Source organism: Miniopterus natalensis, chromosome 14 (genome assembly GCF_054644295.1).
Source record: "Miniopterus natalensis isolate mMinNat1 chromosome 14, mMinNat1.hap1, whole genome shotgun sequence".
Taxonomy (NCBI): domain Eukaryota; kingdom Metazoa; phylum Chordata; class Mammalia; order Chiroptera; family Miniopteridae; genus Miniopterus; species Miniopterus natalensis.
This window is the reverse complement of record NC_142094.1, coordinates 23148676-23173507: the sequence shown is the minus strand read 5'-3', so window position 1 is coordinate 23173507 and position 24832 is coordinate 23148676. Positions and strand designations below refer to the sequence as shown.

At 38.8% G+C, this 24832-nt stretch overlaps 1 protein-coding gene across 1 annotated transcript; it reads left to right on the top strand.

The window, feature by feature from the left end:
• The first annotated feature begins 638 nt into the window (after nucleotides 1-638).
• Nucleotides 639-23022, top strand: SUPV3L1 (Suv3 like RNA helicase). The gene is made up of 15 exons (XM_016198360.2): nucleotides 639-944; nucleotides 2220-2297; nucleotides 2614-2721; nucleotides 3892-4006; nucleotides 5164-5332; nucleotides 6933-7044; nucleotides 11452-11529; nucleotides 13017-13108; nucleotides 14288-14468; nucleotides 15017-15110; nucleotides 15810-16029; nucleotides 17741-17821; nucleotides 19894-20070; nucleotides 21609-21757; nucleotides 22548-23022. The coding sequence occupies exons 1-15, from the start codon at nucleotides 677-679 to the stop codon at nucleotides 22981-22983; spliced, it is 2358 nt and encodes a 785-aa protein (XP_016053846.1). The 5' UTR covers nucleotides 639-676; the 3' UTR covers nucleotides 22984-23022.
• The last annotated feature ends 1810 nt before the right edge of the window (nucleotides 23023-24832 follow it).

Genomic DNA, 24832 nt, shown 5'->3' with positions numbered 1-24832 from the left:
GGCAGAGGACCTATTTTTGCCACGCGGTTGTGACATACCAGCTGCGTGGAAGTGCAGAAACTGCTCACCTTAAAGTACTGGCACGTGCCATACGAGGGGTTTACCTAAGAAATGCGGACCAGCAACGTTCCTGTTGGGCAAATCAAGTTATGCTCTCTAATGCTACTCTATCAGAAAACTAAAGTCAATATTACAAGAAACCTTCGGGGAAACGTCTTTAGTGTTGGAGCCCGCAAGCCACGCTCACAGCACACAAACTGCTTCTCGCGAACACAGCTCACAGCGCTGCCCACGTGCTTCCAAACCTGCGCCTACTGACCGGGCCAGCTGACGTCACGTGACACTCCGCAGGCCCCTCCTCTCATCTGTGACATCCGTGAAGATGCCTGATAATTTTCTTTCTTTTTTTTTTTTTTTTTAGAGAAAGCTGGCCCCAATATCTAATGAAAGACAGAGAACACGAGCTTATCTTTTCTAGTTTTCATTCCTAATCTTTTCCTCCCCTTTCGGAGTAATCCTCCTGCAGGCACTTTTTCTTTTTGATCGCGCGTTTTCCTGGGCAACTCCTCTGCTGGGTCTGGGTCTTTCCGGAGAATAGGCGCTGGCGACGTGCGTCACTGTCAACCGCCGGTCCTCTCGCGGCTCCAGCCAGTCTCCTTTAGGGCCTGCGGTCTAAATGTCCTTTCCGCGGTGTGCCCTGCTGTGGGCTCGGCTCCCGGCGGGGCGCCACGCTGGCCACCGGGCGGCCGTCTGCTCTGCTCTTCGCGCCCAGGTCGCGCCCTTCCCTGGGCCCCTGGGGCGCGTGCCCGCCGTTGCCTCCTCCTCTGCCTCAGGAGGTTCCAAAACCCCGAACACGTCCTTGTTTGTGCCGCTGACTGTGAAACCGCAGGGCCCCAGCGCAGATGGCGACGTCGGGGCGGAGCTCACCCGGCCCCTGGATAAGAGTGAGTGCGGGAGGTAGCGGGGCGGCGGGCGGTGTCCGCTGGGCCTACACGCGGCCCTGAGGCGGTTGCGGCCCCTCTCCCCCCGGAGACCGAGGCCCCCCCGAGCGTTGTCATCGTGCCTGCCAGGGTCGTGTTGGGCTGTGTGGTGGTTGCCGCGAGGAACCAGACTCAGATCCAGATCTATTTCGCTCTAGAAACGTAGGAGGGTTCGAGCCACATGACCAGTGATGTGAAAGGTCAGGGGGTCTAATCCTCGTGACCAGTGATAGGTCAGGGGTTTCAGACGCATGACCAGCCGTATATATGCCAGGGGAGGAAAGGCCACCCTGGGAGCGGGGCCCTTGTTTTCCCTGTTTTGCCCATCCTTCTTCCTCTGTTCATGTTGTCCTAACTGCCCACCACATTCCTAACAATTCACAGTGTGTGGCTGGATGAGTAAAATGTTTATCTCCACAGAATAATGCAGTAATACTTTAACATGTTCAATGGCAATACAGTCTCAGCTTGATTAATATAAAATATTTTTAATAAAATATTTAAAATATTGATTCATAGTATCACGTTACTTCAGCAGGCATCCAATCCGACCTCCCCTACAGTACAGCAATTTCTCTGCCATCACCTTTGAAATACAGTCATTTAAGCCTTGAGTATTTTTCATTGACAAGGAGCTGGCACTTTTGTGAGGCAGACCCTTTTCATGGTTCTGGTTGTTAGGAAGCTCTTGTATAAATTCCACTGAAATCAGCTCCCCTCCCTTCCCACTGACTTTAGTTATGCCATCTAGAACAAAATAAGTGTAACCTGTTCTCCCTAAAATCATTATCTTCAAACTAAAGGTCATCCCTGGCTCCTTTAGTTATTTGCATAAAAGCGTAATGGTCTGGTCCTTGCAGTATTGGTTGTCTTTCTAGACACCTTTAAGCTGCTCACTATTAGATGTTCATAATGGTTGTAAGTAAACAAAATAGAACATGGTTGTCTAAAAGTGGCCTAATGAAGGCTAGAGGCAGCGTCTAATCCTGTAGCACCTTGCTTATTCCTCTGCAGAATAACAGGAATATTGCATTGCTTGACGTTATCATTTTTCTAGGCACTCTATCTCACTATTAAGTCATGAGCTTGTGACCAAGTAAAACCTTCTAAGTTCTTGCAGCACTTGGTAGACTGCTGCCTTGAGTGTTATGACTTCAAGTTTCTTTTGTTTTTTAGGCATTTCTCTGTTTGGAAAAAAAAAAGTTAAATAAATTTTAAATTTTGAAACCTTTCTTCCAGATGAAGTAAAGAAGATCTTAGACCAGTTTTACAGGAGGAAAGAAATTCAGAAACTGGGCGCTGATTATGGACTCGATGGTAATGCAGATAACATTCCATTTAGAGATATTACTTTCTAATTATAGATTTGTCAGTATTGTGTAGCACCTTGTGTGGCCTGGACATAAGTACATAATTGTGACCTCTGCTTTTGTCTGAGCCAGATGTAGAGCAAAGGAGCTGTGTTCAGCTTTCTTTCATGTGGTGCTAGGATTTCAGTTTTAGCCCAGATCTGATAAACCAAAAAACAAACAAACAAACTGATTAATTAGGTGTGATGTGTATATGTACTTTTTAAAATGAGAAGTGAAATGAAAACTAAGCCCTGCCTATTTTGATTTTGTATTTCCTGCAGCTCGTCTCTTCCACCAAGCTTTCATAAGCTTTAGGAATTACATCATGCAGTCTCATTCCTTGGATGTGGACATTCACATTATTTTGAATGATATTTGCTTCAGTGCAGGCAAGTTTTTATAGAGATTTTTTAAAATCTTGTTGAACATACTGTGTCTTCCCATACTTCATGTTTATTTCTGTGGTCAGGGCTTATTTGTTTAGAATAGGCCCTATTAACATTCTCTGTTAATAACTTAGTGCTTGCATAGGAGGCTCTAAGGTCCTGCTTTTATATTGGGTTCCTGAGCTAGTTATTAAATCACCCATAAGTTTTAGACTGGAGGTAGATTTGATCTGTCACCATCTGCTCTTTACTCTGTGTTAATATAGGCGCCAGTGAAATGAACTCTAACACAAGGTGGAATTAATGCATAGCAGATTCCATCTGTTTCTGCCACTGCTTCTTTCTCCTTCATATCAGGACAGAGTTCTTGCCATAAAAGAAAAAAAGTAAGAGCATCATTTTTTTGTTATAGGCAGCTTGGCTTTGGTTATATATTTTAAGTGTATTTGATAATTAGACCTTTACCCTGTGCCAGACACTGAGGTAGAAACCTGGATACAAAGCAGAATGGGACAGGGCCCCACCCTTCTCAGAGCCACTGGGCATGGAGACTTCTTGCTGAGAAATCAGTTCACTTTCATGTTTTGTCTCCCAGTGGTCTCTGTAGTTTAAGAAATGTTTGCACCTGCATTTCTCTTCAGTAACCACAGGACTTCTCTCTAATGTATATTTCCAGGTTCTTCATTTAATTTATTTATTGAATTTTTGTAAGAGTTTATTTGAGCCAAACTGATGACATATGCCGGGGAGCAAGATTCAAATGTTCCTCTATGGCATATTTTATTTTATTTTTTAAATTTATCTTTGTTGTTGTAAGTATTATAGATGTCCTCCCCCCTTTCCCCCCATTGACCCCATCCTCCCTACTCCTGCAGGTTCTTTATTTTTTAATTTAACTTTCAACAATACTGATCTTTACCTGCTTACATTGGATGAGTAGAACATGGTGGTTGGCAGCCAACTTTCTGTTTTACTAGAAAATATAAGTGAAATTAGGAGGAACATGTAAGACAAAGCAGGATCTCAGAAAGGGTGGAGCTCCTTGCTCCAGAGTTTTTCTTTTTATCCTGGCAATGTTCCCGAAACTTAGCTCACTAAGAAAAAAGGTTTCACTAAATGTAGTTATGGGTAACATGTAGATTGCACCTGTTAATGCAGTGTTTTATTTTCCAGCTCACGTGGATGATTTATTTCCATTTTTCTTGAGACATGCAAAACAGATATTTCCTGTGTTGGAATGTAAGGATGATCTACGTAAAATCAGTGACTTAAGAATACCACCTAATTGGTTAGTTTCTTCATTTGTCAATTTGAAATTTTCAGTTTCTAATCTTGGGAGATTAGTTATTATTATTATTATTTTTTTATTGTATTCTGGATGATAAATCTGGAGTCTAGATGGTGTTTTCCCTAGAAAAAGAGGCAGTTAATTCTGGCAGGCATTTAACTGGTTTCCCCCCTTATCCTGATATAGCTCAGTTTTAGGTTTTATGACTGCAGATCTAGAGTAGCCCTTACTTTAGAGTGTTTTCCTTACAATTCATGTGTGGCCTTTCTGGTGTCTCAGCTGAATGCCTGGAGTGTTAATGGGCTTTCACAACCTCCATGGCTAGACCTCCTTTGTCTCCTATACTTTACCACCTCATTGAGACTTTCTGCTCAAACCCTTAGTAAGCTATTCTCTGCTAGGCCCTGCACATGTTCAAGCCTTTGGCCAAGGACCACAGGGAACTCCCACACAGACTTCAAGGCTATTTCTTCAGTGCTCCCTTTTTTTTTTCTTCCACACTCTGTCCTTTAAACTTCAGCTGCTTCTGAACTTGATCTCTGCTGCTCAGCTCAGTGGGACTATTGTACTTTGCTTGTATCTCCTTGTGCCCTACTGAGGTGCAGTAGGGCTCATCTCAAGTGTACCTTTCTTCTAGGGCCTATAGCCCTGCACTGTCCCCAAGCAGCTGCTGCATATGTTTTGTCCAGTTTTGTACTTGTTTATGGTGGGAGGGCAAGTCCAGTACCACTCATCATGGTCAGAAACAGAAGACTTAGTCATTTTATTATATATATTGAAATTCAGAAACCTGGGAATATTTGCTTATAAGGTCATGTGTTTAGAGCTGTGGAAGTAATGTGAACATATCTATGGAGCTAATAGTTTAAACTTATTTTAAATAACTACAGAGGAAAAAGGGTTTGTACAATGACAAAAATATCCAATAAATTAATTTGCATTTGGATTTTTCTGTCCTCTAGTTAGTAAATGTCATTCTTGGAAAGCAGTCATTATTTTAGTGTGGATATGACATTTGTCATTTAATTAAGTTTTTAAAAGATGTTTCCTTGTGAATGTTAAAAGGATGTTTCATTGGAATTTTTTTCAATTGAGAACTTTGCCAAGATGGATTTTGAAATTAATGAGATTAAGCTGTTAGCCTACGCATCTTTCAGGTACCCAGAAGCCAGAGCCATACAGCGGAAGATAATATTCCATTCAGGCCCCACAAACAGTGGAAAGACTTACCATGCAATCCAGAAATACTTGTCAGCAAAATCTGGAGTGTATTGTGGCCCTTTAAAATTACTGGCACATGAGATCTTTGAAAAGAGTAATGCCGAGGTCAGTATATTACCAGATATTTGCTCCTTTTCTTATTAATTTGTGTGTGGGGAGGCAGGTGAGAAGGAAGATGGGACGGTGGAGTGCATATGTAATATGCCTTCTGTTAACAAAAATTGCCTTATTTCATTGCATCTAAGAAGGCATCAGTTGTAAGATGTACCATTATTTTATGTACAATTGAGAAAAAGTACTGCCAACTGAACTCTGACATGCCATCAATTGTTAAGATGTATCCTAATTTCAGAGATACTAAAATGTGAAAAAATAATGTGTGTATTAGAATGAATGAAATACAGTGTTAGAGAATATTTCACACGTACAGAGATACGCTGAGAATAACGCACATAACCTGAACCCACTACCCAGTTTCCATCAGATTCTAACATTTTGCCATACTTGTTTTATTTACATTTTTAAGAAATAAAATATTATTTATATAGTTGAAACTCTGTGCACCCTTCCTTTGCCTTCTCAGAGTTAACCACTACTCTGTTATGATGTTTAATTTACCTTTTTTAAGATTAGACGTTTGATACTATCAACTGAACTAAACCTGAAAAGGACTGAATGCCCTGTTGTCTGAGGCATTGTTTAACGAAAGGGGCTAAAATTTGGTTCATTGTTTTATTATGACTAATGTGAGATTAACCAGTTTTAATAGGTAATTTGTATTCTCTTATTTTTTGTTCTGAATAATGTATGTATTTTCATTGCCTCTTTATCCATAAATACTTAAAAAGTATTTCCTCAGAACAGAGACTTTTACATAACCACAGGATATTTATCTAAAGCAGGACATTTAGTATTGATAGACTACTATTATTCCATAGTCTATATTCAAATTTTGCCAATTGTCTAATGATAATAACAGTCCCACTGCCTCCCACCTCCAAATTCTGTCCAGGGTCTCACACTTTTTTCGTTCTCCTGTCTCTAGTTTCTATTAATGTGAGACAATTTCTTAGCCCTCCTTTACATTTTGGAAGACTGCTATAGGTCAGTCGTGTTGTAAACTGTTGCTCAGTTTGGATAAGTGTGATATTTACTCATGATTAATTTCAGGCCACTGGGGAGACCAGCTGTCCCAGTTTGCTTGGAGTTTCCAAGATTTAGCACCTAAAGTCCTTCATCCTTGGGAACCCCTTAGTCCTGGACAAACCAGCATGGTTTATCACTCTAGTACACCATAGCATTGATGTTGGTCCTTCTCAGGGAATTATATTAGGAAGATGTACATTCTTGACTTTTATTTATAATATGCTATTTGAATATAGAAACAATTATGTTCATTTTATTTTAATAAACTAAAATAGTGTAGGAACATACAAAGTTAAAAAGTGAAACTGCTATAATTTCTCATGCTTTTGTTACCTGAGAATTTAGCTGCCTTGAGATGGTTCCAAGTTTACGTAGGTTTTGTAAGAGAGTAGCTTTTATTTTTTATGAAAAAAGTTTTTTAAAGGATTGAGAATATTTTGTTTCGGCTAGTAGACAAATAAATTTGATTGTAATGGAGAGAACACTCTATTACCCAAAACTTCTTTTTGCTATTGTTTTCAAAGTGAAAATAATTCCAAGTTTCTTTTTGTCATCCTAGGGTGTGCCATGTGATTTGGTAACAGGTGAAGAGCGCGTGACAGTGGATCCAAATGGGAAACAGGCTACCCATGTTGCTTGTACTGTTGAGATGTGCAGTGTTACAACTCCTTGTATGTACACATGATTTAAAAAAATAGCATTTAAAAAAAATTTTAAATACTGATAAACGTGAATGTTTTTTATTGTGAAAAAATTTTAAATTGAGACAAAGAAGAGAATAATAGTAAAACAAATACTCAGTATCTGCTATCACTAATAAATGCCCAAAACTTTCTGTCATGTTTGCTTTTGAATAATCTTTCCCTTTTTCTCTTAAAAGAACTAAAATATTAACAGGTTTGAAGTTACCTTTGTACCAATCAGTTCAATTCCTTCCCCCCCCTTTTTTTCAATATTATTTGTATTAGTTTCAGGGGTACAGCATAGTGGTTAGATAATCATATACTTTACAAAGTATTCCCCCTGATATTTTCAGTATCCAACTGGTACCATATAGTTATTACACTATTATTGACTATATTCCCTATGCTGTACTTTACATCCCTATTACTGTTTTGTAACTACCAATCTATACTTCTCAATCCCTTCACCTTTTTCACCCTGTCCCCTAATCTTCCTCCCCTCTGCGAGTCATAAGTCTGTTCTCTGTATCTATGAGTCTGTTTCTGTTTTGTTTATTGTTTATATTGTTCTTTAGAGTCCACACATAAGTGAAATTATATGGTATTTGTCTTTCTCATACTGACTTATTTCACTTAGCAAATACCTTCCAGGTCCATCTATGTTATTGCAAATGGTAAAATTTTATTCTTTTTATGACCATTTATTATTCATATTTTGATCTTTTTTTTTCTCCTCTTCTTAAAGAAGACCCTTTAACATTTCTTGTAATACTGGTTTGGTAGTGATGAACTCCTTTAGCTTTTTCTAGTCTGGGAAGCTCTTTATTTGTCCTTCGATTCTAAATGATAGTTTTGCTGGATAGAGGAATTTTGATTGTATTGTAGATTCTTGCATTTTATCACTGAATAGTTCTTGCCATTCCCTTCTGGTCTGGAGTTTCTGTTGAGAAATCAGCTGACAGTCTAATGGGAGCTCCCTTGTAGGTAACTAACTGCTTTTCTCTTGCTGCTTTTAAGATTCTCTCTTTGTCTCTAACCTTTTGCATTTTAAGTATGATGTGTCTTGGTGTGGAGCTCTTTGGGATCAACTTGTTTGAGATTTTCTGTGCTTTGTGGACTTATATGTTTATTTCCATCACCAGGTTAGGGACATTTTCTGTCATTGTTTTTTCAAATAGGTTTTCAATTTCCTGCTCTCTTTCTTCTCCTGGCATCCTTATGATGCAAATGTTAGTATGCTTGAAGTTGTCCCAGAAGCTTCCTACACTATCATATTTTTGGATTCTTTTTTCTTTTTGTTGTTCTGATTGTTTTTTTTCTGCTTCCTTATATTCCAAATCTCTGATTTGATTCTCTGCTTCATCTACTCTACTATTGAGTCCCTCTAATTGATTCATTTCAGTTAGTGTATCCTTCATTTCAAACTGGTTCTTTTTTATGGTTTCTATGTCCTTTTTCATGCTGTTGAAGTTCTTACTGTTTCTTGAACATTCTTATAACCATTGTTTTGAACTCTGTCTGGTAGTTTGTTTGCCTTCATTTCATTTAGTTCTTTTTCTGGAGATTTCTCCTGTTCTTTCATTTGGGACTGTTTTTTTTTGTCTCCGTGTTTTGGCTCCTTCCCTATGTTTGTTCCTACGTATTAGATAGAGCTGCTGTGTCTCCCAGACTTGGTATAGTGGCCTTGTGTAGTAGGTGTACTGTAGGACCCAGGGGCACAGCCTCCCCAGTCACTTGAGCTGGGCGCTGCTGGTGTGCCCCTGTGTGGGCTGTGTGCACTGTCCTTTTGTAGTTGAGCTTTGATTGCTCTTGGCATCACTGGGAGGGATTGGCTCCCTGGCCAATTGGCTTTGAGGACTGACTGCTACTACAGTGAAGGAGCTGCTGTGCTGGAACTGATCCTATAGAGTAGAACTTGCTTCAGTGGGCTTTGGTGCTCCCCGAGTCCACCCCTTGAGTGTGTCTCTTATGAAGGTGGTAGGGTTGTAATCCGGTGTGATCTGAAGCTGTCCACTGGGTGCACTGGCTCTGGGGCCTCCCGGGAGGTGTAAGATCAGCCACCGCCTGTGCCCTGCCTGTGGCCACCTGGCACAAGCTACAGAGTGATCTGCAGATGGCTGTTATTTGTGCTGGGCTTGGAGGTGCCCAGGAGAGGCCAAGCTTTGAGCCAAGGCTGTCTGCCACCCGACCTGGGCCTAGAGTCACTTAGCAAGAGGTACAGGGTACACAGAGGGCGGATGCTGCTTGTTTGAGAGATTTTTAGGAAAATCCCAAGCATGAGGTGAGAGAAGCCATTTGTATAGAAAAGCCACTAGAAAAGGCTTGGGTAGGCCCACAAGTTGTATGGGGCAGAGTCTTAGGAAATCACCAGGATGGAATGAAAAGTGTGTTCTAGGTTGAAGGAGACTCAGATATTGCACCTGCCTGCAGGCTCTGTGTGGGGGAGGGCTCAGAAAAGGAACAGTGGCCTTTGCCAGCACATCTGTTTGGGGGAAAACTGCCCCTCCAGCACTCCTCCTGATCCCAGACAACTCAGTTCTTCCCTATATGTCCCTGGTGCCTCTCGAGCTGCTGCCCTAGCCCTGGAACTCAGAAGGAATGAGTCTGAGGAAGTTCATGCTCAGATCCTTTAAGAGGAACACACCTGGGACTACAGCTACCCACTGTCCCATTTAGCATAATCCCTGCTGAATTTTTTTTTTTTTTTAAATCCTTATCCGAGGGTATTTTTTCCATTGCTTTTTTTTTTTAGAGAGAGAGAGAGAGAGACATTGGCATGAGAGAGACACATGGACTGGTTGCCTCCTGCACAAACCCCGACCGGGGCCAGGGATCAAGTCTGCAACCCGGGTACATACCCTTGGTTGGAGTCGAACCCCGGACCCTTCAGTCCGAGGGCTGGTGCTCTAACAATTGAGCCAAACCGACTAGGGCTCCCTGCTGGTTTTTATGGCCAGAAGTTATAGGACTTCCCTCCCTGGCACTGGAACTCTGGTATGGGGCTGGGACCCCTCGATCCTCAGGGAGACCTCCACAGCGGAGCTGCTGCTCCTGTTCATATCCTCCACATGCGGGTGTGGGACCAGCCAGTTCTGTGTCTCTGCCCCTCCTACCAGTCTCAGTGTGGCAGCTTTATGTCCTTCGTTGTAGGACTTCTACTTAACTAGATTTCAGGTGGTTCTGAATGATGGTTGTTCTGTAGTTTAGTTGTAATTTTGATGTGGTTGTGGGAGGTTCCAACACTGCGTTTACCTATACCACCATCTTGACCAGAACTTCCTTTCCCCTCTTGATCCCACTGTTATCAAGTATTTGGTGTATCTTTTCTGTCTTTTTAATACTACCAATATATATTATCTATCAATAGTATAGATGGTGTGATTTAAAGCATTTATATGATTATCATATTGTATTATTGTTTCACACTTGGTTTTTTTTCCCTGTACATGTTTTTAGATCTAGGCTTGTTTGTGTATATATATGTCATAAATATATATATCAAGTTTATTTAAACTGTTATTTAACTAAACATTTCATTATATAACTAAAATTATATATTCCTCCAATAAAGGATATTTAAGTTGTTTAAAGTCTTTCACTATTATATATGGTACTGCAGTAAACTATTTAAGTCATTTTGAAAACATTTTAAATGAAAGTTAACTTTTTTTATTACATAAGCAATTATAGCTTCATACAGAAAACAAAAATAAAATTAAAATATAATTTATATGACTTAAAGAGAATAAAATAATATGGTTGGAAGCATTTTGGCATTAGAAAATAAAATGAGGCACTAATTTTTGCTGTAGTGATAAGCTTAAATTCCCTAAGAATGATCATAGCTGGGATTTCTGCTCCTTGCACCTGTCTGGGTTCCTGTGGTAGAGATGCTTCATTTACTGCAGGGCTATCTACTTATTCCTGGTTCCTGGAAACATAGATCTTTTTTTTTTACTGGTGTAGGTGTGTGCTTATTAGCAGATTCTCCAGGCTGCCTCTGAGATTGCAGAAAATAGGACAAATGAACCTGCTTAATTTGGGAGGCAGTGCAGTAGAGTGGTTAAGAGTCTGGACTTTGGAGATAGATGGCCCGAGTTCGAATTTCTTTTTTTTAAAAATCTTAATTGCACATACTGTGTCCTTGTTAACTCTCTGGGTCTCAGTTTATTTTTCTGTAAAATGAAGATGATGATGACTTTCTACTTATATTTGTTGTGAGGATGAAGTGAGTTATAATTGCAAAGCCCTGAGATGAAGACTGCCAGAAAAGAAGCAGTTAGTGATCAATGATGATGATTATCATGAAGATGAAAGCTTGAATTTTGGTGTTGTAATTTGTTTAGAATACTATTTAAGTAGATTATGTTGCTTATGATACCTTTTTATTTTAAGATGAAGTGGCTGTGATTGATGAAATTCAAATGATTAAAGACCCAGCCAGAGGATGGGCCTGGACCAGAGCACTTCTAGGTTGGTGGTCTTAATGCTCTAAACCTGTGCTTTGTGACATCTGCACTGAGATGCATTTATCTGTTGGACATTGCCAAGTAGAGCCAGCTAGATTTTCTTTTTGACACAAACAAAAAAGTCAGCTAAGTGTTGAGTTTTAGTTTCCAAATATTATTTAAATAATGGGAAACCCATTTTCCCTATTATAAAATTAGCACAATCATTTAATTAAAGTTAAAATGTTTAAATTTCACCATATTTACAAAAACCACTATTAAGATTTTGATGTGTTTCATGCCACTTTTGTGACTATATAATTTTGTATCTTGCTTTTTTCAGTTCTGTTGTTTTAGACATTTTTTTCTACTACATGCTAATATTGCATAGTCTCCCTTGAAGAGCTGTACTATAATTTTTTCCACAGAGTTTAACATTTCTCCCTGTTATGAATAATGCTGCAGTAAAAATCTTTGTGGCCGTGGCTTTTATTCATTTATTTTATTATTTCTTTAGGATAGGTTCCTGGAAGTGGGGCTCTTGAGGTCCATGAACATGAATGAATGTTTCTACTGCTTGATATTTTGAATTAAAAAAAATTTTATTGATTTGAGAGAGAAAAAAACATTTATTGTTCCACCTATTTATGCATTCACTGGTTGATTCTTGTATGTGCCCTGACCAGAGATCAAACTGCAACCTTGGTGTTACCAGGATGACGCTCCAACAACTGAGCTACCTGGCCGAGGCTCGAGTGAATTTTTGATCAACATGTTATAGGGCAGGTATTTCCAGATTAAAAAACAAATAGCTGAACTCTTTCTTCAAATAAAGAGTATTCATTGAAGACTTAATGTAAAAGAGATAAGTGGATCTGTTAAGGGGTAAGGAGCTTGGAGTTTCTTCTACCCTTTAGCCCCTAGCTTCTGAGGCACCTCAGTGATTCCATGGAAGCTAATTTGAAAACAAAGGCATGGGACTAATGTTTAGTACTCATCATAAAATGCCAGGTTCTAGTCCTGGCTGGCATCACTCTCTAGTAGATCAAAACCTTGGCCAAAGCAATTTAAAAGCCCTGAGATTTCTAAAAATGTAGATAATCTTTGCCCAGTATATTGTTGTTTTGAGGTTTCAACCAGATAATATTTATGAAAACATTTGGTAAAGTTGTTAAGCAATAGAAACAATTTTTCTGTCCCTGGCCAGTGGCTAAGTTAGTTGGAACATCGTCCCACACACCTAAAGGTTGCAGATTTGATTCCTGGTCAGGGCACATACCTAGGTTGCGGGTTCCATCCCCGGTTGTAGCGCATTTGGAGGCAACTGATTGATGTTTCTCTCTCCCCTGCACCTTCCTCTCTCTCTAAAAAAATCAATTAAAAAATATTCTCAGGTGAGAATTAAAATATATATCCTTATATTTATTAAAATATATATCCAACACTGTAAAGTGTTGCATATTTAATTTTATATCTTTAAAATTTTTTAAATTGTGATTTTGCATTCAACAGGACTCTGTGCTGAAGAGGTGCATTTATGTGGAGAAACTGCTGCTATTGACCTGGTTACTGAGCTTTTGTACACGACCGGGGAGGAAGTGGAGGTACTAGATTATATGCTTTGTTCTCAAGATGGCATAGCAAATAGCCCAGAGTACCCAGGCATTGGCTTCATAGGCCCAGGTAGTGGCAAAGTCAGAGCTTAACCAAAAAGAAAGCTTTCTTCCTTGTAGTTGACTGGATAATACATATTTGGTTGAACCTGATATTTGAAGTTCTGACAGAGTGGCCATCAACACCCTAAGTCTTCCAAAAGTATAGGAGATTCTTCCTATTTTCTTGACAAAACTTTCTAGAGTTTCAGCAGATCTCTTTAGAATTAAATAAGTTAGGAATGTTGCAAGTTTGAGGCTCGGCAAAAGTTTGTGGGTTTTATTTTATTTTTATTTATTTATTTTAGAGAGAGGAAGGGGAGGGGAGAGAGAAAAAGAGAGAGAGAGAGTACCTCCTGTACTCTCCCCGACTGGGGATCTAGCCCACAACCTGGGTATGTGCCCTGAGCAGGAACTGAGTCAATCACCTTTTGGTGCGCAGGATGACACTCCAACTGAGCCACATTGGCCAGGGCAGAAGTTTGTGGTTTTTAAAGTCTGAAATGTCAGATAATTAGGGCCTTTGGTATACATCTAATTGCTAGAAGTAGTTTGTATCCCTTTCTCAGATTCCTAGAGTAGGAAGTAACTGGTTTTCTTTTAAACTTACTTTTTTTTTTCTTTACCAGAGTTCTATAATAAGATGAAGAAATATTTAAAAATTGGTCCCTTACTTAGATAGTGGAGTGTAGTAGAAGAAATTCTGGGTTCTAGTCTTGACTTTGCTGTTACTAGCTTTGTATTCTTAGGCAAATTGCTGAAGGCTAGAACTGGAAAAATCCTCTTTATACCTGATCTTTTATTGGGCTCTATTTTACCTTTTCATAAAAGACAGTAACAGTTAATACCCCTTCTGAACTTAGCAAGTTGCTGTGAAAATCAAATGTATATGAAAGGGCTTTGAAAATTTATGAAACACTGTTTAGCATTTTATTAATTTAGAAACAGCAACAAGAATTGATGGTAACATTTATTATAATATTAAATGCTTTTCTTTATTTCCCCATGAAAGACATTGGAACTTGTCAGCTGCTAGCTACTCTTGAAATGTTTGCAAGTTTTTCACTTAATTGTTAATCACAAGAAGTTGAGTTAGGTTTGTTATTTTACAATATCATGTCTTTATTAAAGGTTCGAACCTATCAGAGGCTTACACCCATTTCTGTGCTGGATCATGCATTAGAATCTTTGGACAACCTTCAGCCTGGGGACTGCATTGTCTGTTTTAGCAAGAATGATATTTATTCTGTGAGTCGACAGATTGAAATTCGGGGATTGGAATCAGCTGTTATATATGGCAGTCTTCCACCTGGTAATTACTGGCTTTTATCATGACAGAATATGAAATCTTATTTTTGCCATTTATGTTGAGATATGTGTGGAAAACACAGTAAAATATATTGAATTAAGATGCTTGATATATTAGTAATTTGTTATACATCATATAAAATAAATGTTTCTCTAGTTCATCTTGGGGATAGAAATATTTTAATTATATCTAGCTCTTATTATTTGCTGTTATTAGACTATTTTAAATGTTATGCTGATGAGTTTCTTACAGAAATATCATTAAAATATGAACTTGGTAATATTCTTCAAATTGTAGTCTTGAAATCTGTTACTACGTGTTTTCAGAAATGATAAAGCTAGTGTGGTGTGGGATTGTGTTGCTGTATGTGGGGATATATAAAGGAGTAGAAATAAAGGATATGTGGCTCTTTGAGGATATAAAGAAATAAGTTTGAAACAATAAGTTTTATCCATAAAATGGAAAGTAGGAGGTGAGGGTTTCCAAGATAAACTTAATGTGATATAGTAAAAGATTGAGAACCCTGATTTAACATAAACTTCTTATTTTAGGAACCAAACTTGCTCAAGCAAAAAAGTTTAATGATCCTGATGATCCATGCAAAATCCTGGTAGCTACAGATGCAATTGGCATGGGACTTAATTTGTAAGTGATCTGTTTTTAACAATCATAGATATTCAGTGGGTTAGATGGCAATGAAAAAATTTCTAGTTGGCATTAGAATGACCAAACACTTTGATTTAGGTGAATGGGTATTATCATGTAGATCTGAGATTTAGGAGAGTAGAAAGAAAGTATCACATAGCTCTGGGACTTTGCATGCTGCTCTTTTTCATTGCTATCCTATTATATTGCCTTACTTTATTTTTAGTTTCGCAGTCAACAAGTTGTGTGAGTGCCTACTATGCATGCATGGAGGGCTAGCTGTTATCTGGAGGGGTAACAGTATTAAGCATAAATATTCCTCTCGGGGGAATGAATTAAAAAAAACCTATCCAAAGCCATAATAGCAACCAACTTTTAAAAGCAGCCTGCCTGAGAACACTTTATGTGGTTTATTTGTAAAAAAGTTATGTTCTGTAATTTTATTGAGGTATAATTTACACACTATACAGTTCACCCATTGTAAAAGTACAAGTTGATAAATTTTAGTAAATTTACACAGTTGTTGAAAAGTACTATTTAAAGGGAAGAAAAAGAATTGCCAACAAACTTCTTTTCCTTATTTTGAAAACAGTGGTCAAAATTGCAAGTAGGCCTAAACTAGAATTGAGTGAGCATTTCTGCAGTGACCCAGATGATGGAGAGATTTCATCTGTGAGATCACTTTTATTTCTATTTCAGGAGCATAAGAAGAATTATTTTTTATTCCCTTATAAAGCCCAGTATCAATGAAAAAGGAGAGAAAGAAATAGAGCCAATCACCACTTCTCAAGCCTTGCAGATTGCCGGCAGAGCTGGTAGATTCAGTTCGAGATATAAAGAAGGAGAGGTTACAACAATGAATCGAGAAGACCTCCGTTTATTAAAGGAAATCTTGAATAGGCCTGTGGATCCTATAAGGGTGAGATTAATTACTTCTCTTTGGAGGACAGTCATTTCTTCCTTTACCCTCCTTCCAACCTCTTGCCTCAGACACTTGGAAGCAAATAAACAAAAGGAAAAATTTATACCATGAAAGCCTTACTTGATTGCTTTGGAGAGGAATAGAGACCCCCTGGTTGAGAATGGTGTGCAGGTGAAAGATCCAGACTGAACAAGTCTAGGGAACCTGATTTTCCCATGGTTCTTCCTATAATCTAGCAGCAGGTGGGGATAAGGGCACAGGTGCTTCAGGCAGGCACACCGCTATGTAAGCAGACTGAAAAATCGCCAGAAACTTGAATGTAGAAGAAACCCGTGAGCGGGGGGGCCAAAAACAGCACTAAGCAATACAACTTGGAGCCAGTGAGGACAAGGTTAAATTTTGGTTAGCGTAGTTAATGAGGCGAATGTGCACATATTTTAAACAAACTAACTGTTTCAGTGTTTTAAAAGTGTGTTTTAATTGATTTTTTAGAGAGAGGAAGGGGGGGAGAGAGAGATAAACATTGATGATTAGCTGCCTCCTGCATGCCTTCGAAACCCAGGTGTGTGCCCTGACCAGGAATTAAAACAGTGACCTCTTGGTGCATGGGATGAAGCTCTGTCCACTGGGCCACACTTTGTGGCCAGGCACTAACTGTTACTATTATTTATTTATTTATTTATTTATTTATTTATTTATTTATTTCCTCTCCACTAACTGTTACTATTATTTATTTATTTATTTATTTATTTATTTATTTATTTCCTCTCCCGAGGATATTTTTCCTTTGCTTTTCAGAGAGAGTGGAAGGGAGGGAGAGAGAGAGAGATATAAACATCGATGTGAGAGAGACACATCGATGGGTTGCCTCCTGTGCATACCCCAGCCAGGGCCAGGGATCGAGCCTACAACTGAGGTACACGCCCTTGGTCAGAACTGAACCCTGGACCTTTCAGTCTGCTGGTCTATGCTCTAACCACTGAGCCAAACTTTCCAGGGCTTACTATTACAATTTAAGTTGCCTGGATAATTTACTAAATGTGGCTCTTCTCATTTTTCAGTGACCCTGGGTAAAGGGGAGTATAAATGAGATAATGCAAGGAAAATTCCTGGAGGAAAGCTGAGGTTGAAATAATTTTTGTAGCTATTAAGAGTGCAGTTGATAATGACACACCATTTCCTTCTTGTGCACAGTGCCTCATTTCTTGTGCTCATACTCTCTTCCGACCGTGATTCATGTCACTCTCCTGTCCTCTTTCTCATTCCCTTTTTTCCTAGCTTGTAGGCATTTCAGGTAAACAGGTAGAGATAATTGGCCTCCAGCTTAGACATTTTTTCATGTATTTATATATGTCTGTATGTTAGTGTTACTGTCCTGGTTAAAGCATTTGGGTTTTCCTTGTTCATTTTTGTTCAGCGGAGAGAATTGAGACCCAGGAAAGCATTTTGGTACTCTATCAGATCATCATAGATTTTAGAAATATAACTAAAATGGGAGTAAAAGATTGACTAATTACTCAGTGGGTATAATTGGTTAGTTTTGCTAAATTATCTCATAAGCTTTCCTAATAGGTAATAAGTGGGAAAATGATGATGCTTTTCTTTATTTTACTCAAATTCTTATGTAGGACTTTATCTTGAATTAACTTAGGAAAACTTGTCCTTTTTAAAGAAATAAGCTTATGGTTGTTTTTTTCTTTTACTAAAGGCAGCTGGCCTTCATCCAACTGCTGAACAGATTGAAATGTTTGCCTACCATCTCCCTGATACAACACTTTCTAATCTCATTGTAAGTAGAAAATCATTTTGAAATCTCTTCTAAAACTGTTGATATGTTGGCTATTGTAAACAGTGCTGCAATGAATATATGGCTGCATATGTCTTTTCTCTTTAGTGTTTGGGTTTCTTCAGATAAATACCCTGAAGTGGAATGCTGGGTCCCACTTTGTTTTAAAGTCTATTTTGTCTGGCATAAGTTTGGCTACCCCAGCTTTTTATTTGTTCCCATTTTGATGAAATATCTCCTCCCATCACTTTACTTTCAGTCTGTGTGTGAATTCAATCTGAAGTGAGTCCCTTGTAGACAGCATATGGAAGGGTCTGGTTTTATTATTCATTCGGCCACCGTGTGTCTTTTTCTTTTTTTTAATTTATTATTATTATTTTTGGCTAATCTTCTTCTGGGTATATTTTTTCCATTGATTTTCAGAGAGAGTGGGAGGGAGGGAGGAAGGAAGAGGAGAAAGATGGAGAGAGAAACATTTATATGAGAGAGACACATCGATTGGCTGCCTCCCTCACGAACCCTGGCCAGGGCCAGGGATCGAACCTGCAACCAAGGTACCTGCCCTTGACTGGAAATTTACCCCACGACCTGTCAGTCCGGGGGCCGATGCACTAACCACTGAGCCAAACGGGCCAGGGCCACTGTGTGTCTTTGGATTGGAGCATTTAATCCATTTGCATTTAAAATAATTGTTGATAGATATATACTTATTGCCATTTTATTATTTACATTTTTTATATTTTCTTCTTTCTCTTTTTCCTTCTTTCTCCTTCTTGACCCTTTAACATTTCTTGTGATACTAGTTTGGTGGTGATGAACTCCTTCAGCTTTTTCTTGTCTGGGAAGTTCTTTATCTGTCCTTTGATTCTAAGTGTCCGTTGATAGATGAATGGATAAAGAAGTGGTGCATATATATATACACATATGTGTGTATATGTATATATATGTATATATATATACAGTGAAATATGACTAAGCCATCAAATGAAATCTTGCCATCTGCAACACATGGATGGACCTAGAGGGTATTGTGCTGAGTGAAATAAGTCAGAAAGAAAAAGACCAATGTGATATGATTTCACTTACATGTGGAATCTAAAAAACAAAATAAATGAACAAGCAGAATAGAAACAGATTCATAGATACAGAGAATATTTTGATGGTTGCTAGATGGGAGGGGGGTTGGGAGGACAGGTGAAAAAGGTGAAGGGATTAATAAGTACAAATTGGTATTATGGTCATGGAGATAAACAGTACAGCAAGGGGAATTTAGTGAATAATATTGTAATAACTATGTATGGTGTTAGGTGGGTACTAAATTCATCAGGGTGATGACTTCATAAGTTATTAAATGTCTGATTACTGGGTTGTAGACCTGAAACTAATATAATATTGTATGTCAACTATAATTGAAAAACAAAAAATTGGAGCATTTGGTATCTTGCTTCCCTGAAACTGTCATCAGTTTTAGCTCAAATAAACTGATAAAAATTCTCAAAAATAAAGAAAATTAAAATGAAAACAAATTAAAATGTTGATCCATCAGATAATTACTAGTTAACCTCATTACTAGTTAACATGAATGGATAGTCTGTTTTTGTGAAGTTGCGGTTTATGAAGTTTATGTTGAAAGTAAAAACTTTCAAAATTTTGAGGGACTTTTGTCTGAGTGTTTTAGATTGGGAAGGTTATGGAGGAATCTGTTAGCTTGAGGAGGCTGTGAATAAAGCAGGCCTTTCTAGAAGTCTGTACTGGGTTACAGCAGGGGTGGGAGCGGCCAACCCATGGACCGTTGAAATCATTTGGTCTGGCCCTGCCAAGGCCTCACCAAAGAGAAGCAGTTCCAGCCATCACATTAGGGGTGAGTTAATTAAATGTTTGACCAAATATAGCAGGCTAATTTTTAAGCTGATAATTTTGTATGGCCTGAGAATGATGTTATAAATATCCAAATGGCCCTTGGCAGAGAAAAGGTTCCCCACCCCTGGGTTAAAGAGCTTGTCTTTTGTAATTTGAGCACTTTATTCATGCCCAGTTACGCAGTCCAGTAATTTAATATATCTTTTCCTTCCCAGGATATTTTCGTAGACTTTTCACAAGTCGATGGGCAGTATTTTGTCTGCAATATGGATGATTTTAAATTTTCTGCGGAACTGATCCAGCATATTCCATTAAGTCTACGAGTGAGGTATGTTTTCTGCACAGCCCCTATCAACAAGAAGCAGCCCTTTGTCTGCTCCTCATTGTTACAGGTAAGCCTTATCTTTAGGATATTTTGAGTTGGTTTAGGTTGAGGTATTTTTCCCCAACAGTACTTCGTTACTCAAAATAAAACAGTTGGAGACTATCCTTTAATATGAGATACTGTGTAAAAACTTAAATATAAAGGGACTCTCTTTTTCTTACAAATAATTTTTTGGGGAAAGGAGACCCTTGCTTTATATTGAGGCTTATATGGTAGCCTTTGTGGAGAAGCTAAAACAAAAATAATTAAATACAGTTTTTTTCAGGGGAAGGGGGCCTTTGCCTGATAATACACCTTTTCCTTACTGGTGTTGGGTAATACTTTTGGAAGGGAGGCGGACGAGGGGTTTAGTAGTGGCAGTGGTATTCCCTTATCTTAACCATAAGGCGCTGAGCCAGGGAGTGCTATCTTGTGTGAGTTTGGTGCCGGGCTTCCAGTCCTTTTAACTCATTTGAGTAAGGATACAAATTGCTGACTTCTGGGGAGCACAGGATTCACCAAAACAAGGTGGCCAGGGAAGGACAGTGGAAGCTGTGTCCTCTTAACCTCTCTGGGCCCTTGCTCTCTCTGTTGCTCTGCTTGGAATACCCTTGCCACCACACTGAACCCAAAGGTCTGACCTCTTTGAATATTTTCCTGACTCACGGTTATAGTTCCACTGCCATTTCTTTTATAGACCTTAGCATTCTGCATTATTAGCTCTTTTTATCAACTCTATTTCTAAATTTATTTTTAAATTACATAAGTAATACATACATACTTTCTCTTTGCACAAAATTGGAACATTGCAGATAGGATAAATTGGACTGCCTCCCCCAGTCTCAGTCCTATGACATAACTATTATCAGTTTGTGTGTGTTCTTTCAGACCTCTTCAGTTGCATTTGCCTTTGGAGGTCTACATGTAGGGATTCTAGTTTTGGTGTGTAGGTGTGTTTTCCCATAAATGTTATAATGAATTATTCCTCAACTTGCCATTTTCTTTTCCCTTATTATGTCTTAGAGGTCTTCCCTGTCCAGGTAGTTACCTAGGAGATATGTTTCTTAGAGCTACCATTTGTTAGAGAGCCAGCTGGCATAAGGTTGAAGTTTATGGAACAGAGTCTTAGGTGCTGCAGACTGACCTGGACAGAGCCTGAGCCCATGGCCGTGGCCCCATTTACACCACTCTGTGAATTATTCTAAGGAAGCAGAAGCATTTTACTAAGGAGTAAGGACAGTTGTGACTGTTGCTTATGCGCTGTTTCAAGATTAGAATGTGAAATCGAGAGAGTTTTCCTTGGTCTCCATTATTAATGAACTTTAAAAGAGCTCAATCCCATTGATGGCCTCTGAGGACAGTGGTTTTGTAAAAAGAAGGCTGTCATTCCCCCACCTTTTAAAAAAATTACCTTTATAAAATATTAAATGTTCTTTAAAATACAGAAAAGTATAAAGAAGGAAAGAAACCAGCTTGCCTGTTGAAACACAGTCACAGTTAACATTCTGTTGTACTTTTTTTTTTTTCCTAATTCTTTTACTAAACTTTTTCTTCTGTTTCTCTCAGTTTGCCAGGCAATATAGCAGGAATGAGCCCTTGACCTTCGCATGGTTACGGCGGTATATTAAATGGCCATTGCTTCCACCTAAGAATATTAAAGACCTCATGGATCTTGAAGCTATCCATGATGTCTTGGATCTTTACCTGTGGCTAAGGTATCAAATTTTTCCTTTATGTGCTCTCATTTTTCTAAGTAACAGGGCAAATCAGAGGTTTTATGAATGATCTTTTGCTCTTTCAAGTTAGGTACATATTTGCAGGATGCTCTATATTATGTTTATTGTCCATAAAGGCAGTTGAGCCTAGTTTATCCCCATTCCAAAAATGACTTAAAGAGTTCTTATGATTCTAGTTAAGATAGGTAGGTCCTTACTACTCAAAGGGAGGAAGCTTATTAGAAATAGGGAATATCAGACCTAATCAAATTCTGCATTTTAACAAGATTCTCCAGGTGATTCATTTATTTATTCACATTCGAGAGGTACAAAGTCCTCAATTAATGTTGTTGATAGGTTCTGAGACTTTAATCGAAAGGACAAGACATGCAAGAAAACCAATTTTACCATAGGCTAATTGATATAAACAAGAGTTAAGTTTCTGTGGCATCTTGCGTTATAATGAAACAGTGTTATACAAGGCGATGTTATTCAAGGACCTGCTGTACTACTGTAGATCGGTGATTCTCAAAGGAGGGGCCTGTCCCACTAGGGGATTGTATAGGAATCACTTAAGGTGGTAGGAATGATGACCCATCCTCATAATGATATATCCTTGAGGTGTGTTGGGGCAGAATAAAAGTTGAGCAAAAACACTGGGCAAATTTTGCAAAAACAGAACATTTGTAATTAATTGGTGTCAAGATGTAGTTTTGTCATTGAGGTTATTATATTAGTTCAGCAACTGTGATAAGAGCTGTTGCTATAATGTAACATGTCTTTTTCCCAGCTATCGGTTTATAGATATGTTTCCAGATGCCAGCCTTGTTCGAGACCTCCAGAAAGAACTAGATGGCATTATCCAAGAGGGTGTACACAACATCACCAAACTTATTAAAATTTCAGAGACACATAAGCTGTTGAATTTGGAGAATTTGTCAGCAGAGAGCCGGTCTCGTTTGCCAGGAACATTGAAAAACCAAGCAAGAAGGGTGCGCGGTACCAAAACTCTAGGGAGTAAAGCTGCTGAGCCACCCAGCCCCAGTGCAGCAGAGAAATCCCTTGCTTCCAGATTGGTGCAGCAAGGACTCCTCACTGCAGACATGCTGAAACAGCTAGAGAAAGAATGGCTGACACAACGAACTGAGCATGGCAGAGGGAGAACAGAACCTGGGACTAACTCGAAAGGCTCAAGAAGAAAGAAGAAGGAACCTGATTCAGATTAGTTTTATTTTTATTTTGCAAATAAAAATCTTTTAAAATTCTTTTTTTCTCATCTGCATTTATTACCTTATAGTATTGTGGCTATCTTACTGGTTTTTTTCGTGGGTTTTTTTTGCTCAGAAAAATTAACTCTTACAGACGAATAAACTGGGTTTGTTTCTACATTTAAAAAATATGGAATGTCTTAAAGATTTTATTTAAAGCTTCATATAACAGCCATGGTATGGCACTAAGTGCACTCTAAGGAACTCTGCATGGGAATAAAACCAGTTTGGTGAATTGTTTGACCAGTTTTCTGCACCATTGCTGAAGATGTGGATGCTGAATTCTTGGAATGGTGGAATTCTTTGACAGACACTGCTGTCTCTTGTACTCACATACCAGGAGTTGTTCTAGGTGTTGGGAATATGCAGTAAGCAAGACGTATTATATGGAGATTTTGATATAGAGACAAGTAGGAATAAGTTAAATAATGTCAGCTCTGTGAGGGTAGAGATTGTTGTCTAGTTCAGACTATATGTTTTCAGTGCCTAGAATGTAGTAGAAGCACAATCAGTCTTTGTTCAATGAATGGATGTAATTTCAGAGATAACTGCTAGAGTAAAGTAGAATAAGAGAAGAGAGTAGCAAGTGGTAGTGGTGGGCTATTTTAGATAGAGTGGGTGGTCTTCCCATGTCCAAAAATCATTCTGATGCATAGTGGCCTCTACTTGTCCAACAGACTTTTTAGCTCTAGTTTAGAGATAGAGCTAAAAGAAGCAGAAGGGCATAGGCTTTGGAGTTGGACAGACCTGAGTTCAGCTCTCATCACTACCAGCTCAGTGACCTTGTCCTCTCTGGGGATTGGTCTCCGCATCTGAAGATGGACAATAACGCCTACTTAGAGTTGTTCAGGAAGTTAAATGTGATGAGGTGCCATTTAGCACAGTGCCTGGTATACAGAAGTGCTTTATAAGTGAACCTGAAGGTTTGGATTCATTCTGGGCTGTGAATTGACCTCTTGGGTCATTCTAAGAACTGAACTAATTTCTTGAGCAACTGCAAAACAGGCTGACTTCAGACTAGGAACTGATTTGGTTGAAATTGGGTCAAGAAACAGCCAGATTGCCAAGCTAGTCATCTCTTTTTGGCTTTTTCTTTGGTAGTTCTGAGTTCAGATGATGTTTCATTTAATTGAGATGGCAGTCTTTATTCTCACCTTTGCCTTTGTGGAAATAAAGGCTGAATAGGTGGCACTGACCATATTTCTCCCTTGCTTGTGGGTAAACAGTAGTGAAATGCCTGGAAGGGCTTATTTCTTTTGATATTCTTCATTGGACACCTTCAGCTTCCAATGAAGAATTTGCCTTCCCCTGTGACTCACACCTTAGCAGACATAGTCCCTTCTTGCCCAGATGGTCTCAAGAAATACCATGAACCAAACGGGATAATGAATTTGGTCTCATTGTATTTAAGTGATGAGGTCCAGCACCTAGAGGGTTATTCTTCCAGTTTCTCCATTTTGGGGGCCAGAGTTAGTAATTCACAGAAGACACTTAAGCAAGACCCTTGCAAACTTCGCCAAGTTAAATGTTAGTGAAGTCTCAGATAAGAGGAGTGGAGGTGGGGATGCTGTAAGGAAAGGGCTGCTTGAACACAGCTAAAGAGTATAAATAGTGATAAATAGTTTACCTTTCACCTTTCCCTTTGTGGGGGAGGGAGAGCTCTGTGGTTAGGCAGAAGAAGAGACTGAAGAAAGATGAAATCAGGTGAAACAAAAAAGGGAAAATATAATTGGAGTGGCTGAATAATTATCAACAGAGTGCTTAAAATTGTCACTGTGAAAACAACCTGCTCTTCCTTCTCTGCAAC

Excerpts from the sequence above, each read along its gene's own strand:
- SUPV3L1 (XM_016198360.2), top strand. The coding sequence starts at position 677 with ATGTCCTTTCCGCGGTGTGCCCTGCTGTGGGCTCGGCTCCCGGCGGGG. Across the intron at positions 7,045-11,451 it reads GTGCAGTGTTACAACTCCTT|ATGAAGTGGCTGTGATTGAT; the intron begins GTATGTACACAT and ends TTTTATTTTAAG. Across the intron at positions 15,111-15,809 it reads ATTGGCATGGGACTTAATTT|GAGCATAAGAAGAATTATTT; the intron begins GTAAGTGATCTG and ends TTTCTATTTCAG.